At 39.3% G+C, this 19033-nt stretch overlaps 1 protein-coding gene across 1 annotated transcript; it reads left to right on the forward strand.

Moving 5' to 3' along the window:
* The first annotated feature begins 691 nt into the window (after positions 1–691).
* LOC133131015 (fibroblast growth factor 18-like) lies at positions 692–15022 on the forward strand. The gene is made up of 5 exons (XM_061246091.1): positions 692–862; positions 1008–1044; positions 5789–5966; positions 9898–10004; positions 13378–15022. Exons 1-5 carry the CDS (start codon positions 831–833, stop codon positions 13654–13656), a joined length of 633 nt encoding a protein of 210 aa, XP_061102075.1. The 5' UTR covers positions 692–830; the 3' UTR covers positions 13657–15022.
* Positions 15023–19033: the final 4011 nt, after the last annotated feature.

A 19033-nucleotide genomic window follows, 5' to 3' on the forward strand; every position in this document is an offset into this window, starting at 1 on the left:
CGAATATTTGTTGATCGAGATATCTCAGAAGTCTCCATCTAACAAGTCTACAGAAAGAGAAAACCATTTAGAACTGATGGGCTTTCATAGTTTACCCTATCAGGTGCAAACCGCCGACGAAGTTTCCACCCACCAATAACAGAGGGAAAAAAGTCTGTGCCCAAATCCAAACCTCAGATACTTCGCTGGCAGGCTGAACAACATCCTCCGTGCAACAAGAACCGGCTGCTACAGCTTTGTTCACCTTTTGCTTTCGTCAATTCTTGGATAAAAATCAAGTTTATACTTAACGCAAGAATATGTCATTCTGTTATGCTTGTTAGTTTTAAACTGTTTTACGTTTCTGTCTTCAAACAAAAGACTAGAGGATTAAAATGACCCACCCAATATGTACATGCAGATATCCCCTGCAGGTACATTTGGGATTGGAGTTCCTCTGATCTTTGGCGCAGCACGCTTGAAGGAGGGAAAAGCAGCTCTCATTGGATTTAAAGGGTAACCTGCACGGCGCTGGTAACTGACTGCACCCTTCCCTCTGTGCTGTACAAACAGTGCCCGTTCGTTTGTTTCGGACATCGCGGATGTGGACTGAGCGGATTTGGGGGGAACAAAACAAAATCTTCAATTTTTCTTCTGATACACTTGAAAAAACTAGGAAGCGCCCAATGTTGCAACCACTGGTACGGTTTTACTTCATTCATTTGCCATTCCGTTGGGATTTCAGAACTCCTCCAGGATTCTCTGTATAAGGACACCGGTGGAATTTGCTTACACTCTTCTTCCCTGGGGTTTTAAAAACGCTGGAAACAGGTGTATTTGAACAACTCAAGATGTCCATTCTCCCTTCAAGGTTCATTTACGTGTAAGGATTCCATTTTCACTCCTTTCGATAATTGCGCGTGCATTCTTGCCAATAGAAGTCGCCAAAAGCCAGCTTTTACTCGTTGTTCAGGTATTAATTCCGTGTAATTACCTGTGTTTTATTTTGTTCTTTTTCTGTCCCCCAGGTGTTTACATTTCCTCGCCCTTTATTTCCAGATACAGGTAGGAGTATACTACTGCTTTCGTATATGGGCGCTTTTGGACTTTGATGTTTTATTTAAAAATAATAATAATAATAATAATAATAATAATAATAATAATAATAATAATGAAAAAAATATGTATGGTGTTTGCAAACTGCTATCTACACGTTTTCAGTATTCTCCGATGCAGTTACAGTAACCTTGCTTCACTGTTAAAAAGAAAGTTTATCTTTCAAGGGCACCATGTGTCTATATGTTGACAGTGGCAAGGACGTTATTTTTATTGTCTCTTTGTTTACATCTGATGATTTATTATTGGTGATTAGTGCATTAGTGTGTCTATCAGCAGGGTAGTTCAGTTAATGTGCTCATGCGTTTTCAATCTGCAGACGTCCATACCGCAGACACACTATGAAAGCTTTTACTGAGCAGTCTTAATGTCAATACAAGCCATTTTTATTGATATGGTCGTGCATAGATTAAGAGTTTTTACTGGACATTCACTAATTTGTGATGCATCATGTGATTGCGTCTCATTTTCCTTAAATCGTTTACCGCCTGGTTCGCACACATTGATACATTTCTACTTTTTTATGGTTTCGTGATAGTGGCTTAGATAAGTTTATTTATTTATTTCCCCCTCAATATTTAATCTGAGGGATCGACTCAAAGAAGTAGCCTAAGCAGGTGTGCACAACTCCGGGCCTGGAGGTTAGGTCTGTGCTGGTTTTTGTTCCAACCAATTACCTTAGTTTTACTTTCCTGGCAGCTCTATAAAATACGCTAGTTCACTCCTATACTTGAGCACTGTAAACCCTTTAGGATGCACTTGTAATCTGCGGCTGTAGCCGGTGCGTGCACAAATGTCAGAGCAAGATACAATTGAGTTACAGTAAATAAGAGCAGAATTTGGCACTAAAATCCTGAAACGGATCGGCCCTTGTTGTGCACCCCTGGCATAAACTAAGGTCCATATTATAAATAATATTATTTAATCAGTAAAAAAATGTAACGTCTTCCAAATCGATTTGATATGAGCCTTATCTAAAGCAACATGAAACGTAACGCGTGTGAGTACAAATATCTTCAAATTATTTTGTATTAAATAATTTGTTTATCAGAATTATAGCTTCACGTCTGTTGAATGTTTAATGGAGACGGATGTATAAACCCAGAGCATAGAACAGTATGCTACCGTCTTGTGTGTCTTGATGGGAAACATTTATGTCTGTCTGCGTCACCGCAAGTCCAGTAGCTTATTTCCATTTTAATACCGATATGAACAATATCGAAGAGAGAAATACAACTGCAAAAACTGAGATGAGGATAAATACCCATGTTATAATAATAATAATAATAATAATAATAATAATAATAATAATAATCCATTATTATTATTATTGTTCTTTTTTTATTTATTTCATCAGCCTTGATTTATTGCTGAACATTTCCTGTGTTTTTTTGTGTCTAAACTTAGAAGGTGTGAACTTATAGTGTGACTCACCAAAGACTCAAACCTTCTAATTTCAGAACTTCCGAGCCACAGGGCTGTCTCAAAGGTCCTGGCACCTATGTTAGTCATAAAGGTCAATCGGGAAAGGAAACTGGTTATCACTCCCCATCTATAGCTACACAGGGTACATGTTTTATCCGGCAGTCATTATACTGACAGTGTGAGATCACATTCATTTACCACCCGTGAGGCTCAGTTTGGCATTATTAATACATTTCAAACATAACTATTTAGGTAATTTTACATTACATTACATTACATTATTGGCATTTGGCAGACGCTCTTATCCAGAGCGACGTACAACAAAGTGCATACCCATAACCAGGGATAAGTTCGCTGAAAGACCCTAGAGAGAAGTACAATTTCAACTGCTACCTGTACAACAAAGTACGATGCAGAATTCATTGACATTGTAATGATGAAGGTTAATTTCACATTTCCACAGAGAACTTTCCATTCTGCTGCATATGTTAACATCATTCATATACAATGATCAAATGGCTACAAAGCTTTGAAGTGTTCAGCAATCACTGAAATGAAATGGGTGATACACACTTTAAAAAAGTCAAAACTAAAATAGTTTGACTGTGGTTAAGAACATGAGTACCTGCAATACACAGCAGTATTAGACAAAATACGATGCCTGTTTAAAGAGGATTGGAGATGCAGGTGCAAACATAGCTATGGGAGGCGTCAAATAGAAAAATTGTCAAATCTGTGCATCCAATTTTATAACCAGACCACCATAAGAGTGCATATTGGATGAGGCCTCCTCAGAACTAACAAAGCTTGTGTGGATTGAAGAAAATGAAATTGATTACATAACTGTGTTCTCAGCTTCTTCCAAAGGAGTTGGCACAAACAACAGCCTAGTGTAAGCAGTTAGATATTTCATCTTGACTTTTTTGTGACAGTAATTACAATATTAGTACTTTAATTACATATGTATAACTATTTGTTAGATTGAACATGTGATTATGTAATTTGTTGGACTAATTTCTTTCACAGGAATACATTCTTCCATTCTGATACGATGCAGAAAAGATGACGAATAAAATTATATTTGTATTTTTCCACATTTGTGGAAAATACACAACAGTAGTTTGGCCAATTGCTGTAGTGTGTGATAAATATATTTAACTGTATTTGTTGTCTTTAGACTCTTATTTTGGGCCATGAATGGGCTGTGAGGCTCCAACCATTTTTCATGTCTTTGAACTGTTTTTCAAAAGAAACTAAACTTGTTAACAAGTTCTCTCTCTCTTCAGAGATGATGCTGGCCAGTGTTGTCCAGGGACAATTTTTTATTGTGACCATTTTATATATTAACCTATCTGAAGGCTATTGGGCATGTTAAAATAAAGTGGCATGATAGCTGTTGTATACATTTTGGGTGGCATTAACCTCATTCTTCTGGAAATTGACAAACTGAAAGAGAATGCACAAAGCTGACATGCCTATTGGTGGACACTGCAGCAGCATATGAATAGGTTGTGAGTTGTATTCTGAGGGAAAAGTATGTCCTGTACCTGCCAACCTCGCTCAAAGATCTTTAAGCATTATCTAATGGACTGGCGAGTCATTTGTATGTCTGTACCACTTTATCATTTCCTCATTTTTGGGTAGCAATAGTTGTTGCTTTTGTCAGATGTTTGCTGACTGTGGAACAAGCCTTTTCATAACAAGTCTTCACTTTTACAGGGAAACATGTTGACAAGACACCATTGAAAGTGAACTTACATAATACATTTGTGCATATTAAGTCAGCAAATGAGCATTACATAATTGAGTTGTTTAAATGCCAAGCTTGCTCCGCACAGCAATGATTGTTTGCACATTGTTACATTTTCTCCAGAGCACTTTTAAAGGTGACAGTTTTAATTTAAATCCTTTGAAAAAAGAGTGGGTCTGCGCCATATCGGTTGTTAAATCACTTACTGAATACATAATAACAAAACTGTTGAAATATAAAAATGGGGGGGGGGGGGGGGATGCTTACAGGTTCTAATCACGGGTAGGCCATTCTACATTTAGGTGCATAACTTGAAATGATAACAATGAAATATATAATATACAACATAAATATAATGACAATGAAGCAATCTGGTAAAAATACTATATTTTCTGATGTTGACAATCAGCAGCTCAGTGCAGATGAACCAAATGAAAATCATATAAAAATCACATGAAAGTCACATTTTATATCGAGAATTTTCTCTTTGACATAGCAAAATAACCTGGGTTTTAAAGAGCATGTTAAAGGAAGAAGGAATCCTGGGTATGTGAATGCGTGCACGATTAGCCACCTGAGAACAGCCATCTAAAAGGCCACCGCTGTATAATTAGCTTGCACTACAGCTGGTGGACTGGGTCTTGGCATGGATCGAGATTCCAGGAGTTGAAAAATACAGCCAATGTTAAATTTTTTTTGCTCCGTCTGCACATTAATCAGTCAGCAGGTGCAAATGCATAACGGGATGTTGTGGAACCTTTGCTGGTCTTCAGGGATTGATCAGCGGTCCTAATTTGGTTAGCCTCTGAAACTGATCAAACAGAGCAGCAGACCAGGGCAAACATTGAAGATGATGGATGCACTCAAGGTGGATTCCCCCAGGGTACACTTCTTGGAGAAAAATGTTTGTACTGTACCATATCCACAGATTACATTCGGGTTTCTAATGTATGTCAGGTTGTCAGTGTACCTCAAATGTCTGTTCTCAGTTTGAGAATGGATAGAAGGCCTTATATATAATTTTTTAATAAATGTTTATATAAATGTTTATGAGTTACAAAAGTGATGCAGTACTACTTTCCTAACCTGACTAAATGCGCCTATTAGTGAACAAGTGAAGACTATATGAAGGTTTTTCTCTGCACTGCTGCAGAGACCTGAATGGTTGAGTCGGATGGATTTACCACAAAGTTCTATCTAAGCATCCCACCATAATTATGCTTTTCTTCAGAAGAGTGTACTGCATGAAAGAGATGACTCACTCTTTAGACACACCCCAGAGATATCCCTAATGTTTTAGGATCTTAATCAAAGAATTATTCAATAGAATAAATAGAATGTCGACCACAGATATCACCGTTTTCACAGTTTGTCAATGGTGATCATTTTCTCACCCATTTTCATATTCACTGAGCTGTAATGTATGTGACAAGATACTGAAATTGTGCAGCTGCATTTATTAAAAGAGCAAAAGTAACACATCATATAACTACTATTCTGTGGTATGTTCCCTTTCAGGAGTCTCAGCAGAGTTCAGCTGATTTCCGCTTCTACATCGTGAACCACACACGAAACCCGGACGAGCTGAGCCGGAAACAGATTCGCATCTACCAGCTGTACAGCCGTACCACTGGCAAGCATGTGCAAATCCTGGGCAAGAAGGTCAATGCCAACGGGGACGATGGGGGCAAGTATGGTACGATAGAGTTTTCATTTTTCTCCTGAACCCATCCAGACCCAATGGCCTTGGGTCAGGTTGGGCTACTTAAAAAAAAAAGATGGCATTCAGGTTGTGTTTACTTGATATAATAGACTGAACATGCAGGGCACACATGAATATGGATAAGTTTGAGGGGACAGTAGTTTGCAGTGTTATCACTGATGATCAATATTAATATGAATGTTATTTCAGTCAGGTTGTACTAATATGTCCATGCTGCTAATGCTTGGGTCTGGCTTGAACACAAGGTCCTCGGTTTTAGGTCCTCAGCAGTTTAGGAGATTTATGATTATCAGCAAATCATTCTATTTAAAATTCAGCAACATCAACAGTGCCCATTTGTTTTTTTCTAGGTTATGTCCTTTCAAATATCACATGGGATATGCTAAATAATGCCTGTCACGGTTAATTTTAAACAAAAATTTAAAGAACCAACTCCTCAAAATGCATATCGAGAGTATCATGTTTTATTGTCCTCAATGGGGTGATAAAAGGTAAACTTCCTTGGAGTTGAGATATTCTTCATCTTAGAAGGTTGTTTCATATATGGTTTAGTACTTCTTGGAGAAAATAAAACATGTTACTGTGAGCCAGGAGATATAAATAGGGAGGTGTTCAAAATGTGATTTAACCTTTACAATCTCAATGCTTTGAACAATTCTGGCAGTCTAAAAACACAGGAAGCAGACTTCATCCCTTACAAGTGTTTGTCTTATCACCTTTTGTGTTATCACACTACAATTAGACTTACAGATAACGTGTATAACCTCTCTGTTGAAGTCAATTGGTATACTTTTTATGGTTTCATTCAACAAACCTACTACATAAATTGAGATTGGATTAGTTTAATTGCATTCATTATATACTATCTGCTAAATTTACATAGTAGTCTAAGCAATACAAATAGTGTATATATACTAAATAATCGAAATAGTATATAAATAGTCAACCTCAAAACCACGTAGCATTAATACAATACTGAGTGAGACAGTAAATGTGGTGTGGTGAATAACCCAACTAACACAAGATGTTCTCACAATGTCATTACTGAGAATACTAGCTGGGAGTAGGTATGTTTGGCTGCATCCAGCTCACATGCTGGTTGTTGGGGGACTGTTTAGTAGCTTTAAAAGTGCAAGTTGCTAGAGCTGTGCTTCGTGGTGTTCAGCTTATGTGCTGGTTGCAGGTGTGTTGAGCAGCTGTGCTAGGTGGAGGAGGTGTGCAGCACACCCATGGGGGCTGGAGTGGGGGTGTCGTTCCGTCTGCTTGTCAGAGCTTGAGTAGAAGCAGAGCCAGGCATTCCCATGGGCCCTGCCAACACGCCCCCCCAGCACCAAGGCCCGAGAGCCTACTGACATTCATTAACATGAGAGGCCCAGTTTCTGATCATTCACTCACAGCCACAAGCCTGCAGTCTCACCGTAAAGTCAGGAGAGCACAACAGGGACGCAGTGTGGAGTACTGGTACAGGACATAGAATTGTGGTTACAGGTCTGAATCTTGTAAGGACCTGCAGCACTATGAGACCAATGATAAAAACTGTAATAGCATGACTGGGTATAGTGTAAGCATGAGGAATTTATCTTGACCAGTTTAATAGTGGAGCATTCAGAGAACTGACCAGTGGAGAGGTAGGCTTTTAAAGGACATTAGAAAATGTAGGAGTATAAGGAAAAGTAGTAGATTGTTATGTAGACAGTTACTCAAAACAAATACACATGGATATAGTCATATTCCAGACAAGAGACAAGTAAGATGATTACAGAAACATCTAGTTATACGGTCCTGCTTGTATTAAAACAGGTCTTTGTTGCTGGAGTTGCAATATTAATTCCAGAAGAGGATGGAAATTTGCAAAGGGTACCAACTGTATTATCAACATGCCTGCTTAAACACTTGTCCTGAATACAGCTGCCAGCTCAAATTCTTTTGTAGATCAAAGACTAGAGGAAAAAGGAGTCACCTGTACAGTAGGTGTAAAAAAATTCTAACTCCCTGAGCACATTGCACCATGCCTACCATTTCACTGCTGACTCCAACACAAACACGGACAGACAAAGGTCAACAGATACAAGCAAATATTCATATTTTTCATATGAACCTGCATTTCTGTTATTTTATGTATATTAACCTGCCTTTTTGGAGAAATATACCTGTCTGTTGCCAATTTGCTTACCTCCTTTATTGGTTTTACCTACGAGTGGGACAGTCTGCTTATTTCAGGGAATTCGGTCCTACTTTATGGCTTGGCTTTAACTTTGAAAAACAAACATTAAGCGGTCGTATTTTTTCCACATCATACCGGCATGTTATTTTCTGCTTAAAAGTTTTAACAAAAAAAAGAAAAAGGGCATGCAACAAACAAGAGTAAACAGTTTCGTGTTAATATCTTGCATGATGTGGTAGTGAATCTATAATCAGAATTTAAAAGCCTTAAAACCACCAGCATCGTTCCACCTGCAACTTCCCAAAATAAAGACAATGAAGCATTTCTCTTCACAAAAGATACAATCTATATAATGGTGCAGAATTGATTGTAGCTTTACATTACATTACATTTTATTTAGCAGACGCTTTTATCCAAAGCGACGTACAAAACTCTCACGTCTCAAGATATAGATATAGTTTGCTATGCCTGTTTGCTATGCCTACAAGCAACGTTCTAAGTGCCTAACTTGTAAATGGTCAAATTTACATTAAAACACAGTTAATTTACACAGTAAATCTATATCTGCAACAGTTCAGTCAGTCAAGCCAGGCTTCCCTTTTGTTGCTCAGGTCCACAGTATTTGTTTCATTTTTATTTTTTAATGATGCGAGCAAGGACAAAGGAGACCTTAGTTTGAAACATAAGCCTGAAGGACCCAAGTTGTGTCTTAAAGTTCATTGAGGTCAATCTAACACTGTGCACTGAGGTCAATCTAATACTTTACACTGAGATCAATCTAACACTGTACACTGAGGTCAATCTAACACTGTACACTGAGGTCAATCTAACACTTTACACTGAGGTCAATCTAACACTGTACACTGAGGTCAATCTAACACTGTACTCTGAGGTCAATGTAACACTGTACACTGAGGTCAATCTAACACTTTACACTGAGGTCAATCTAACACTTTACACTGAGGTCAATCTAACACTATACACTGAGGTCAATCCAACACGGTACATTGAGGTCAATCTAACACTTTACACTGAGGTCAATCTAACACTTTACACTGAGGTCAATCTTACACTGTACTCTGAGGTCAATTTAACACTTTACGCTGAGGTCAATCTAACACTTTACACTGAGGTCAATCTAACACTGTAGACTGAGGTCAGTGTAACACTGTACTCTGAGGTCAATGTAACACTGTACACTGAGGTCAATCTAACACTTTACACTGAGGTCAATCTAACACTTTACACTGAGGTCAATCTAACACTGTAGACTGAGGTCAATGTAACACTGTACTCTGAGGTCAATGTAACACTGTACACTGAGGTCAATCTAACACTTTTCACTGCGGTCAATCTAACACTTTACACTGAGGTCAATCTAACACTTTACACTGTGGTCAATCTAACACTGTACACTGAGGTCAATCTAACACTTTACACTGAGATCAATCTAACACTGTACACTGAGGTCAATCTAACACTGTACACTGAGGTCAATCTAACACTGTACTCTGAGGTCAATCTAACACTTTACACTGAGGTCAATCTAACACTGTACACTGAGGTCAATCTAACACTTTACACTGAGGTCAATCTAACACTATACACTGAGGTCAATCTAACACTATACACTGAGGTCAATCTAACACGGTACATTGAAATCAATCTAGCACTTTTCACTGAAGTCAATCTAACACTGTACACTGAGGTCAATCTAACTCTTTCCATTCTTTCTTTCAGCTCTCCTGGTGGTGGAGACAGAAACGTTTGGCAGCCATATTCGAATAAGGGGAAAGGAGAGTGGCCACTATATCTGCATGAATAAGAATGGCAAAGTCATCGGGAAGGTGCGTACCTAATGGGCAAGCGTCCATCAAACTATCAATGTTTAACATTTCAGAGGGTGACTTGAGTATGTTAATCTGGTCAAAACAGTCTGCCCCCCCAACACAAAAATAAACTGTTTTAAATCAAGACCACACAGTATAAAGGGCAGGCTTAGTATTGGGCTTACATAAAAAATGTAACCATTGACTGAAAGTGAGGCTATGTGCTTTGTTAAGCTGTCAGAGATGTAATAACCTTCATAGACTGAAAATATTTCAATGAATGCACAAAAATCCTTGTCATAGTGTCCAGTGAGCATTGGTAATCTGACAGAAACAATGGGAAGCTTTGTAATGGACTGAAATGGGACTGCTGGGTGGTTCATCCCGTTTAGACACTGTGATAGAGTATGGATAGGTCACATGTTCTGACACAATATCCGAACCAGTGTTGGCTATAGCTGGCAGTCCTGTAGGGGGGCATATGGTTCATCATATTGTCACCTGGTGAGGGAGGGTGGTATGTATGTGCCCCATGATGCACTAGCTGGCCCCCACTCACAGTCTTTCTGCACATGCTACAACTGTAATGTCCCTTTCCATTTCAATGCCTCCCCAAACAGTAACTGGTAAACAGCAGAGTAAAAATGACTGGCTTGACATCACATGCTAAGGGGATCACATGCTTCTGAGGAGTGAGAAGAAAATAGGTCTACAATTATAAGGGACCATTTCAAATGTCATTTCGAAAGCATGAAAATCGTTTTTGTTGTTTTCTTTGAAGTTAATGTTTCTGCTTTGGTGAATGCTAACATAGGATTGAAATTGCCACAAACAGGGTCAGCGGTTTTTCAAAGTTGGACTTTACTGATACAACTGAATAATTCTGTTTATCATTCTAAAACAATGAGTCAAGTCCAGAGGTAAAGGTTTTTAAAAATAAGTTGTAATATAAGGAGTATAAGGACTTTAGATAATGAAAAGCATAGCTATGCAAATGAGCCTCTTATAAAGGTAAAGTTGTATGACACAGTCCCAGTTTTAAACTGTCGAATCTTGGGTGGGCCTAGGGGGAAGGGCCTTTTTCACTTAAGGTATCATATGCAAGCCAGCGCACAGATGCATTTTAGCCACCCTTTTATTCTGCTGTGAATAGTACATTCCAGCATTTTTGGCTTGTTTCATATTCTTTTAAGCAGCATTTCCTAACCCTTGTCCTGAGGGCACACTGGATGTATGGGTTCTCATTCCAGGTTAATTACTTACATTTGACAGAGTTGTTAAATGAACAGAGATCTGGGCCTGTCATCAGTTATGGAGCAGCATGTGCTGCTAGGTATGAAATAAATGTTATGAGGCTAATTTATTTTCAAAGACACATATGTTTTTCGCAAAATCTTTGTTCTCTGGACAAATTAGTACATGTTTTACTGATTGACTTTATCAATTACACTAAATTACCAAACCAGTCAAATCAAACCAGTTCAGACTGCGAGCAGCATACAAATAGTTTAATAAGTGCCTTTAATTTGGTGCTTCTGTTACCATGGATGTGCCTCTAACAAAACATTTATCTCTTCAATGAATTCAAGGGCAAATGACTGTCAGGTAGTGTCAAACCCAGATCAGAACATACTCAACAGCTTTATGGAAACAAATTAATTACAACCAGCTCGAAAAAAAGCAGTCACACAAATATAAAAATAACCCCTTGGGACATACACTCACTGAGCACTTTATTAGGAACACTATACTAATACTTGGTTGGGGCTCCTTTTGCTTTCAAAACAGTCTCAATTCTTCATGCCATGGATCCACAAGATGATCAGAACATTCCTTTGAGATTGTGTTCCATGTTTACATGATTGCATCATGTAATTTCTGCAGATTTGTCAGCTGCACATTCATGCAGAGAATCTCTCGTTCTACCACATCCCAAAGGTATTCTATTGAATTCAGATCCAGTGACTGGGATGGCCACTGAAGAACATTAAACTCATTGTCATGTTGATGAAAACAGCTTGCGATGACTTTTGCTTTGTAACATGTTGCATTATCATCAGTAGCCCTTAGAAGATAGGAACATTGTTGCCATGAAGGGATGTACATGGTCAGTAGCAATACTGAAATAGGCTGTGGCATTCAAGCAATGATTGATTTGTATTAATGGGCCAAAGTGCGCTAAAAAACCATTACACCACCGCCACCAGCCTGGACTTTTGACACAAGGCAGGTTGGGTCCATGGATTCTTGCTTTTGTCATCAAATTCTGACCGTATCATCTGTATGGCTCAGTAGAAATCGAGATTGATCAGACCAGGCTAAGTTTCTCCAGTCGTCCAGTCTGTCTAGTTTTGGTGAGCCTGTGCCCACGGCATCCTCAGCTTTCTGTTCTTGGCTGACAGAAGTCTGTTCTTGTAGCCCATCTGCCTCAAGGTTCAAAGTGTTGTGCATTCTGAGATACTTTTCTGCTCACTGCAATTGTAAAGAGTGGTTATCTGAGTTATCTGTCAGGTCGAACCACCCAATTCTCCGTTGACCTTCCACAGAAGTGCTGCTTACTGGATGTTTTTTGTTTTTCGTACCATTTTGAGTAAACTCTAGAGACTGTTGTGCGTGAAATCTCAGGAGATCAGCAGTTACAGAAATACTCAAACCAGCCCATCTGGCACCAAGAATCATACCATGGCCAAAATCACTGAGATCACATTGTTTCCCCATTCTAATGGTTGATCTGAACATTAACTGAAGCTCCTGACCTGATTTTATATATTGCACTGATGCCACATTGGCTAATTAGGTAATCACATGAATAAGTAAAGTGTTCCTAATAAAGTACTCAGTGAGTGTATATTGGTCTACATTTAATTTCTGGCTATGGGAGAGCTGTTTGACCCTCGTTAAAAAGAATTATTCAGACGCAGGGAACCATGGCCCAATTTTGAGACAACACCACTCTTTGTCCTCTAGTCAATGTGGAATCTTGAGGCAATGGTACCAATGATGAAAAAATGGGTTTAAAATCATTTATTTAATTGCAAGGTGACCTAATTATAGCATTGCTAAGGAAGGAGGGTTTTAGTGGACAATTAGTATCTCATCACACTGCAGCACTGTAACGCCCTGCTGGTCAACATCTGCTTCCTCAAGTTGTGCATGAAGTGTTTTCCTCTGACTCATGTCTGTGCAAGCTCAACTTGTGGACTGAAAAGTGGAGAAGTGGCTTAAAACCATATGCGTTAGACGAGAACATGTTTTTGTCTGTGCTCTTCCATATTAATATGGGAGGTTGTTAGTAAATGCAGTCCTTGAGTGCAATTGGGCATTCAAACTCAGTAGAAAAGAAATTGAATTGTCTAAACAATTATGTGACCTGGCTGTGCTCTACTTGCAGCTCAATGGCGGGAGCGAGGAGTGCGTCTTCGTGGAGGAGTTCTTGGAAAACAACTACACGGCTCTGGTATCAGCCAAATACAAAGGGTGGTACCTGGGCTTCAACAGGAAGGGGAGGCCCAAGAAAGGGTCACGGACCACGCAGACGCAACAGGAAGTACACTTCATGAAGCGCCACCCAAAGGGCAAAGTGGACCCACTGGAAGAGTTCCGTTTCACCACGGTAACCAAAAGGACACGCAGGGCGAGGCGCTTAAAGCCCAACCCCCATCTCAACTGACTGCTGGGTTTCCATAAAAAACCTCATCTCAAACGTTGAAGACTATTGTTTAAACCGAACAGGAAAAGTTATATTTTTATACTTGAGGAGAATGAAACATCCCCCTTACTGGAGGGTTCTGGGATATTACTGTTGTTATTATTATGTCTGCTATTTATACTGGATAGAGAAAGGAAAAGGCCTAACCAGCATGTTTATGTTGCTACTTCAAGAAGTGAATGAACAGAATATTTTCTTTCCTTTGATTGGAAAAAGGGAGTTCCACTTGAAGGAACCCCCCATTTAATAGGAATGCTTACAGGACAGATCCCATAATATGCACTGGGATTGGATGCCATGGATACCAGAATGGGGTGATACAATAGCATGTTATGTCGACACTTTAGGTAACTGCTTAGCTTTTAAGTGCAATAATTATTTTTTGTTTGTTTTTTTACCTTCTTTTTTTTTGGTCAGATAACTTTCTGTGACACATTCTTTTTTTTTTGCATCCTAACTACAATCTGGTGGGTGGAATGTGCTCAATCCACTGAGGACTGCATTATTATTATTTTTTTATTGCATTTTTGTGGAACCTGTGATTCAGCTTGACACAGCATGCTTGGACTGGCCTGACAGCAGTGCTGACTGTGTTTCATGTAAACAGAGCACTGGAGTTTAAGTGTATGAAAAGCCTCATTTGTTTCTCCTATTGCAGTAGCTGACTATGAGAAGAACACAGGATTTCCTGCCCTCTTGTTTTTGGGTGCCTAAAAAGCTTCATCATTTGTAGTGGATATGAGTGGAATCTCCCTTAAATGTATTTATGAAAGCTAAATAATTTATTGAAACTGTTGTTTTCACCAATCTGTTCAAACTTGGCATTCTATGATTAAGTTATGATTTGTGAAGCAAATCTTTTATTTCTCCCTCTTCTAAAACTATGCAGTAGGTTCAGAGAAAAGGGCTAATCTGTCATTGCCCATCTTCAAATCCATAAGAGTCATTTACCATCATCACAACATTGTCACAGTAATGCTGTTTGAAGGCTTTGGTTTGTACCCCCAGACATATGGAAAGAAATAAAATAAATCCCGAAGAAAAATTTAAATGAACAATTAATGATTTATGGCATCATTAGTTCAAATTTAATAAATTTGAATGAAACACGTGCGTGTTCTGAAACGGTTCATCTGTGAAGTCTCACAATACACAGATTGGTTAAACATTTCCTGTTGGAACTGGCACAAAGCAGAAAATGAGGGGGTAACTGTATTTGTGGCACTCTTTCGACTTACAGACAGCCATATTTATATGGTTTAGCCACACTGCCATTAGGTAGTACATGCTTTTTAAAAATGTTTACTGTACGAGATGCTACTAACAGCGTGACCCATTTATGATTTAAAAATGTATACAAAATATTTTTATGACTATGGTAATATATTTATTGCTTCTCTTTGTAAATACAACCTGTTGAATTTATTAGGCCATGTTAATAAAATGAGGACTATATTTAATGAGGCACAGGGTGATTGTGTGATTGTGTTTTCCATATCTTCTGCACCTCTTACTATGATGGTAAGAAAAGAGTTTTATATTTTATACACAATGCACAAAGGCAGAACGTTTAATGATGTGTTACCAGGTCATTGATTGAGAAATGTTGGCAGCTGTTGCAACAGGAAAATGAAAATATTTGTATTATCCAGGTTTAACTGCTGATAAAAGGCATCAGGGATAGCTACGAGGCCTTGTATTATCGGCCAATAAGTGTTTTTGGTGGAGAAAGCTTTTTTGTTTGTTTATAATACCAGTATCTGATCATCACTCATTACATCAGTCAAGTTCACATATTTTGCCACCCATGAGTAAAATATTGTTATGTCTGTGTGTGTGCACGCACCCATGCGTACAAACATGTGTCTGTATGTGTGAAAAGGTTATTAGTTTTTAGTTATAGCCTATTTGCTATTGGAAATATATATATTTTTTTAAATAGTTGAAATACTAACACTACTGCCTAGTTTTAACCTGACTTAACTTGCTTCCTTACTTATTGATACATATTAAACCTCAGTATGGTATTTGTGCTTGCCTGTACAAAATAATGAAATATATGCTTTGGAATCCATCTTGAAAGCTAGTTGACTGGACAAACTCACTGATCTGGCTTTGTTCTGGTCCACCAGGCCTCAGTGTGGGAATGTGGGAAGTTCTGCAGCAGGGTGGTCTTCACAGGGCAGCTCTCACCAGCACCATGCTAGACCTCTTCAGTCACCTGTACTGTGGTTTGTCCTGAGCACAACTCAGAGATCTTTAGCAAGTGTCTCAAACAAAATGACAGCAAGAGGCAGCCAGAGCTTTCAATATAAAATTTTTGTGCCTTTAAAAATAGGCGAGACAGAAAGAATGCTCCAAGGTTCATATTGTGTTTTCTGTTGATTTAATTTAGCACCAGAGCTTTAAACAAAATAGCTCTTATTTCTTCTTTTGGGTTTTGTATGGTTGTGCAAATTTTGTACCCTGAGGGTATGGGATATTTTAAAGGGTTCTTTAGTTTTCCAATTTGATTAAAGACCAGGTTGTAAATTAAAGTTATTCTTGAGTAACCTGGGTGACAGAAGCTAACAGTCCATATTCATAAGAGTTCAGATTTGCAGTTGCAAGAGGGAATTGTTGCATAAGCACCTGTTGTCAAAGAGCTTGGCACATAGCAACATAACTAATTTCATCTTTCCTTCTAGCTGGGCTTCTCTTCACTTTGACCTTTGATCGTTGGCAGAAAGGTCTGGACATGGACCAATAAACTTTCATATGAACTTCAAGGGTCTCAAAAATCATTGCACATGATTTCTAAAGATGAAATCGCCTCTAGCCAAGGGCAACGACGTTCTTTTGAATTTTAGGGTTACATTATCAGGGAGCACTGGCGTGGTAACCTGCTACAAGCCTTCACTTTCACTGCACTTCACCGTGCTTACTAGCAAACTAGCCAAGCTAACCCTGCGACTCACAGAAGGTGAATATTACAATAAAAAATGAACTAACTCAGGTGTTCATAACTAATGGAAGTGGCTAATGGTAATTTAAGATGAGCTAGCCAGTTTATAGTACATATAGCATATACAATATGCCTTTTGCGTAAGTTGCTTCTCGATTGTCATAACAGGTATTAGCACTGCAATCCGACTGACTAAAAAGACTCAGTCAATCTGCTGTCTACCAGATGTAGCAGTGATGAAAAACTGCACATTCATCATAATTAACGTCGTCCCGTGGGTGGCACAAGCACAGTTGCATGCACAATCGCAAGACATCCCATGTACAGCAGGTTGAACGCTATACGCACAAGTGAAGGCAGAAAGCCAACCAGTAGATTTGGAGCTGCTGTTAGCTTTGGGAATAAGTCTCATGGCCCATCATGGATGCTGCTACTGTGACAGACACAATATGCAGTTATTTTTCCATCATGTGGGAACCTTGGTGGCTGCCAGTGATGAACTGTTCTCAGGGTATGAATGGGCTTACTGGACCTCATCGCCGCTGATGCAAAAGCTTTTTATAAAGCCTAAATGATTTTTAATAGCCCAGATCAGGGGTGGCCAACTTTGGTCCCGGACAGTCAAATGGTCTGTTGCTTTTTGTTTTAGCCTTCAAAGAAAATTAGCAAAGTAAATTGTTTAAAACTATGAAACCAAAAAAGGCAAGATAAATATCATTCAATATATATGATTGGCAAACAAAAAATATATGCTTGTTGCTTTATTTTCAAATTTTATTTATGCTTATAATTGGTCATTTGAAAACATTCACATCATGTGGGGGGATATGGGGGGGAATCTGAAGGCACAATAATGAGAAACTACAATACCCACATTGCTTTGCCTGAAGCAAATAAAACATTTGCAGAAATTCTGCTTTTGCCAAAAAATATATCTCCTTTTTCTTAAATCCTTTTTTTCAAGGAAGCGACCTGATAGTCCATGGTACACCTTAAACAAATAATTATAATCCATGATAATCCAAATGAAGGTGCAATCCACATCGGTGACATTCCCACATTCCCACAAAATTGACTCACGTGGCTTGGCTAATGAGGTCCAGTGAGCTGTTTGGTAGACTCAGGCATCCCAGTCCCAGAGCAGTGGAGTCCTGTCTGAACAGAATGAACGTCTCCTCAGACATAAACCTGGGAGCACAAGCAGATTTCTGACCTTTCACATGAGGACAGGAGACTGCTCCACTGCTGCCGACAGCACACGTGTGTCCAGAAGCAAGAACAAGTTTTTTGCTGTTATGCGAACTTCCCATAACTATTGGAGTTGAGTAATTCCTGTTCTGTGGTTTGTTTTAGAGAATGAAAGGAAAATGGTTTTGGCACTTGGGGGTGGAGTTGGGGTGGGGGGGGTAGATGAACGATGCATAAAACCCCACATTTATTTACTGCCCAGTCCTTGCTACTATCGTATCATTATACACAATAAAAAAAAGACCTGGCATTTTCCAGCCGTGGCTGCCAAAAAAATATTTTTAATTGATGTACCAGTTTTATCCGCTGTTGAGGACAGAGCAGTCAGACGTGATTTGTCAGAGTAACAGAGCATGATGATGTTGAGGGGTGCCCCCCAACCTTAGGTCAGAGGTTGAACAATGTGAGCGTTCAGCTACTTAGCTTTCTTTGCAACTCTGTGGCAAAAATCTGTTTGTCCAACACTAATTAAGATGCCTTCCCATTAGCTCTGCTGAATGAGCTTGATGGAGGTGCGTGTCCAGCGAGGCGACGTGCTCCGGGGCACAGACAGGCTGGCTTGTGTCCTGGCCTCCATAATTGGTGTCCCTTGCAACACATTGCTTCCCAGGGCTCCTCTTTGTGTCCCCCGAGATGTTCTAATCAGGCTCTTGTGGGGTTTAGACACACAGAGTGCCACCCCCTGCTGTTGAGCAGGGTGCACAGAACCACAGGGAGCCACGGGCCTGCCCTGCTGCTTTCCATTGTCCCATGGTCCTGTGAGTGTGTGTGTGTGTGTGCATGTGAACATGCATGCATGTCTGTGTGTCTGCATGTGTCTGCATTCGTAAATGCATGCATGTTTGCATGTGTGTGTGAGTGCATGCAGGTCTGTGTGTGTATTTGTGTGTGTGCATGAATGTCTGTGTGTTTGTGTTTACTTGTGTGTGTGTATGTGTGCCTGCTTGCATGTCTGTGTGTGTGTGTGTGTGTGTGTGTGTGTGCGTGCATAGGCTGTTGTACAGTATGTTACTTTGGTTATACATAGCCCTCCCAGCTAGTGTACTGCATGCTACTTTGACTGATGTATACATGGAATACTGCCACAATGCTGTCAGGCTGAAAGTCACCTTTGGCTCTTAAATTATGAAAGAGGGTCATTTTTGG

This window comes from Conger conger, chromosome 6, assembly GCF_963514075.1.
Source record: "Conger conger chromosome 6, fConCon1.1, whole genome shotgun sequence".
NCBI classification, from domain to species: Eukaryota; Metazoa; Chordata; class Actinopteri; order Anguilliformes; family Congridae; genus Conger; species Conger conger.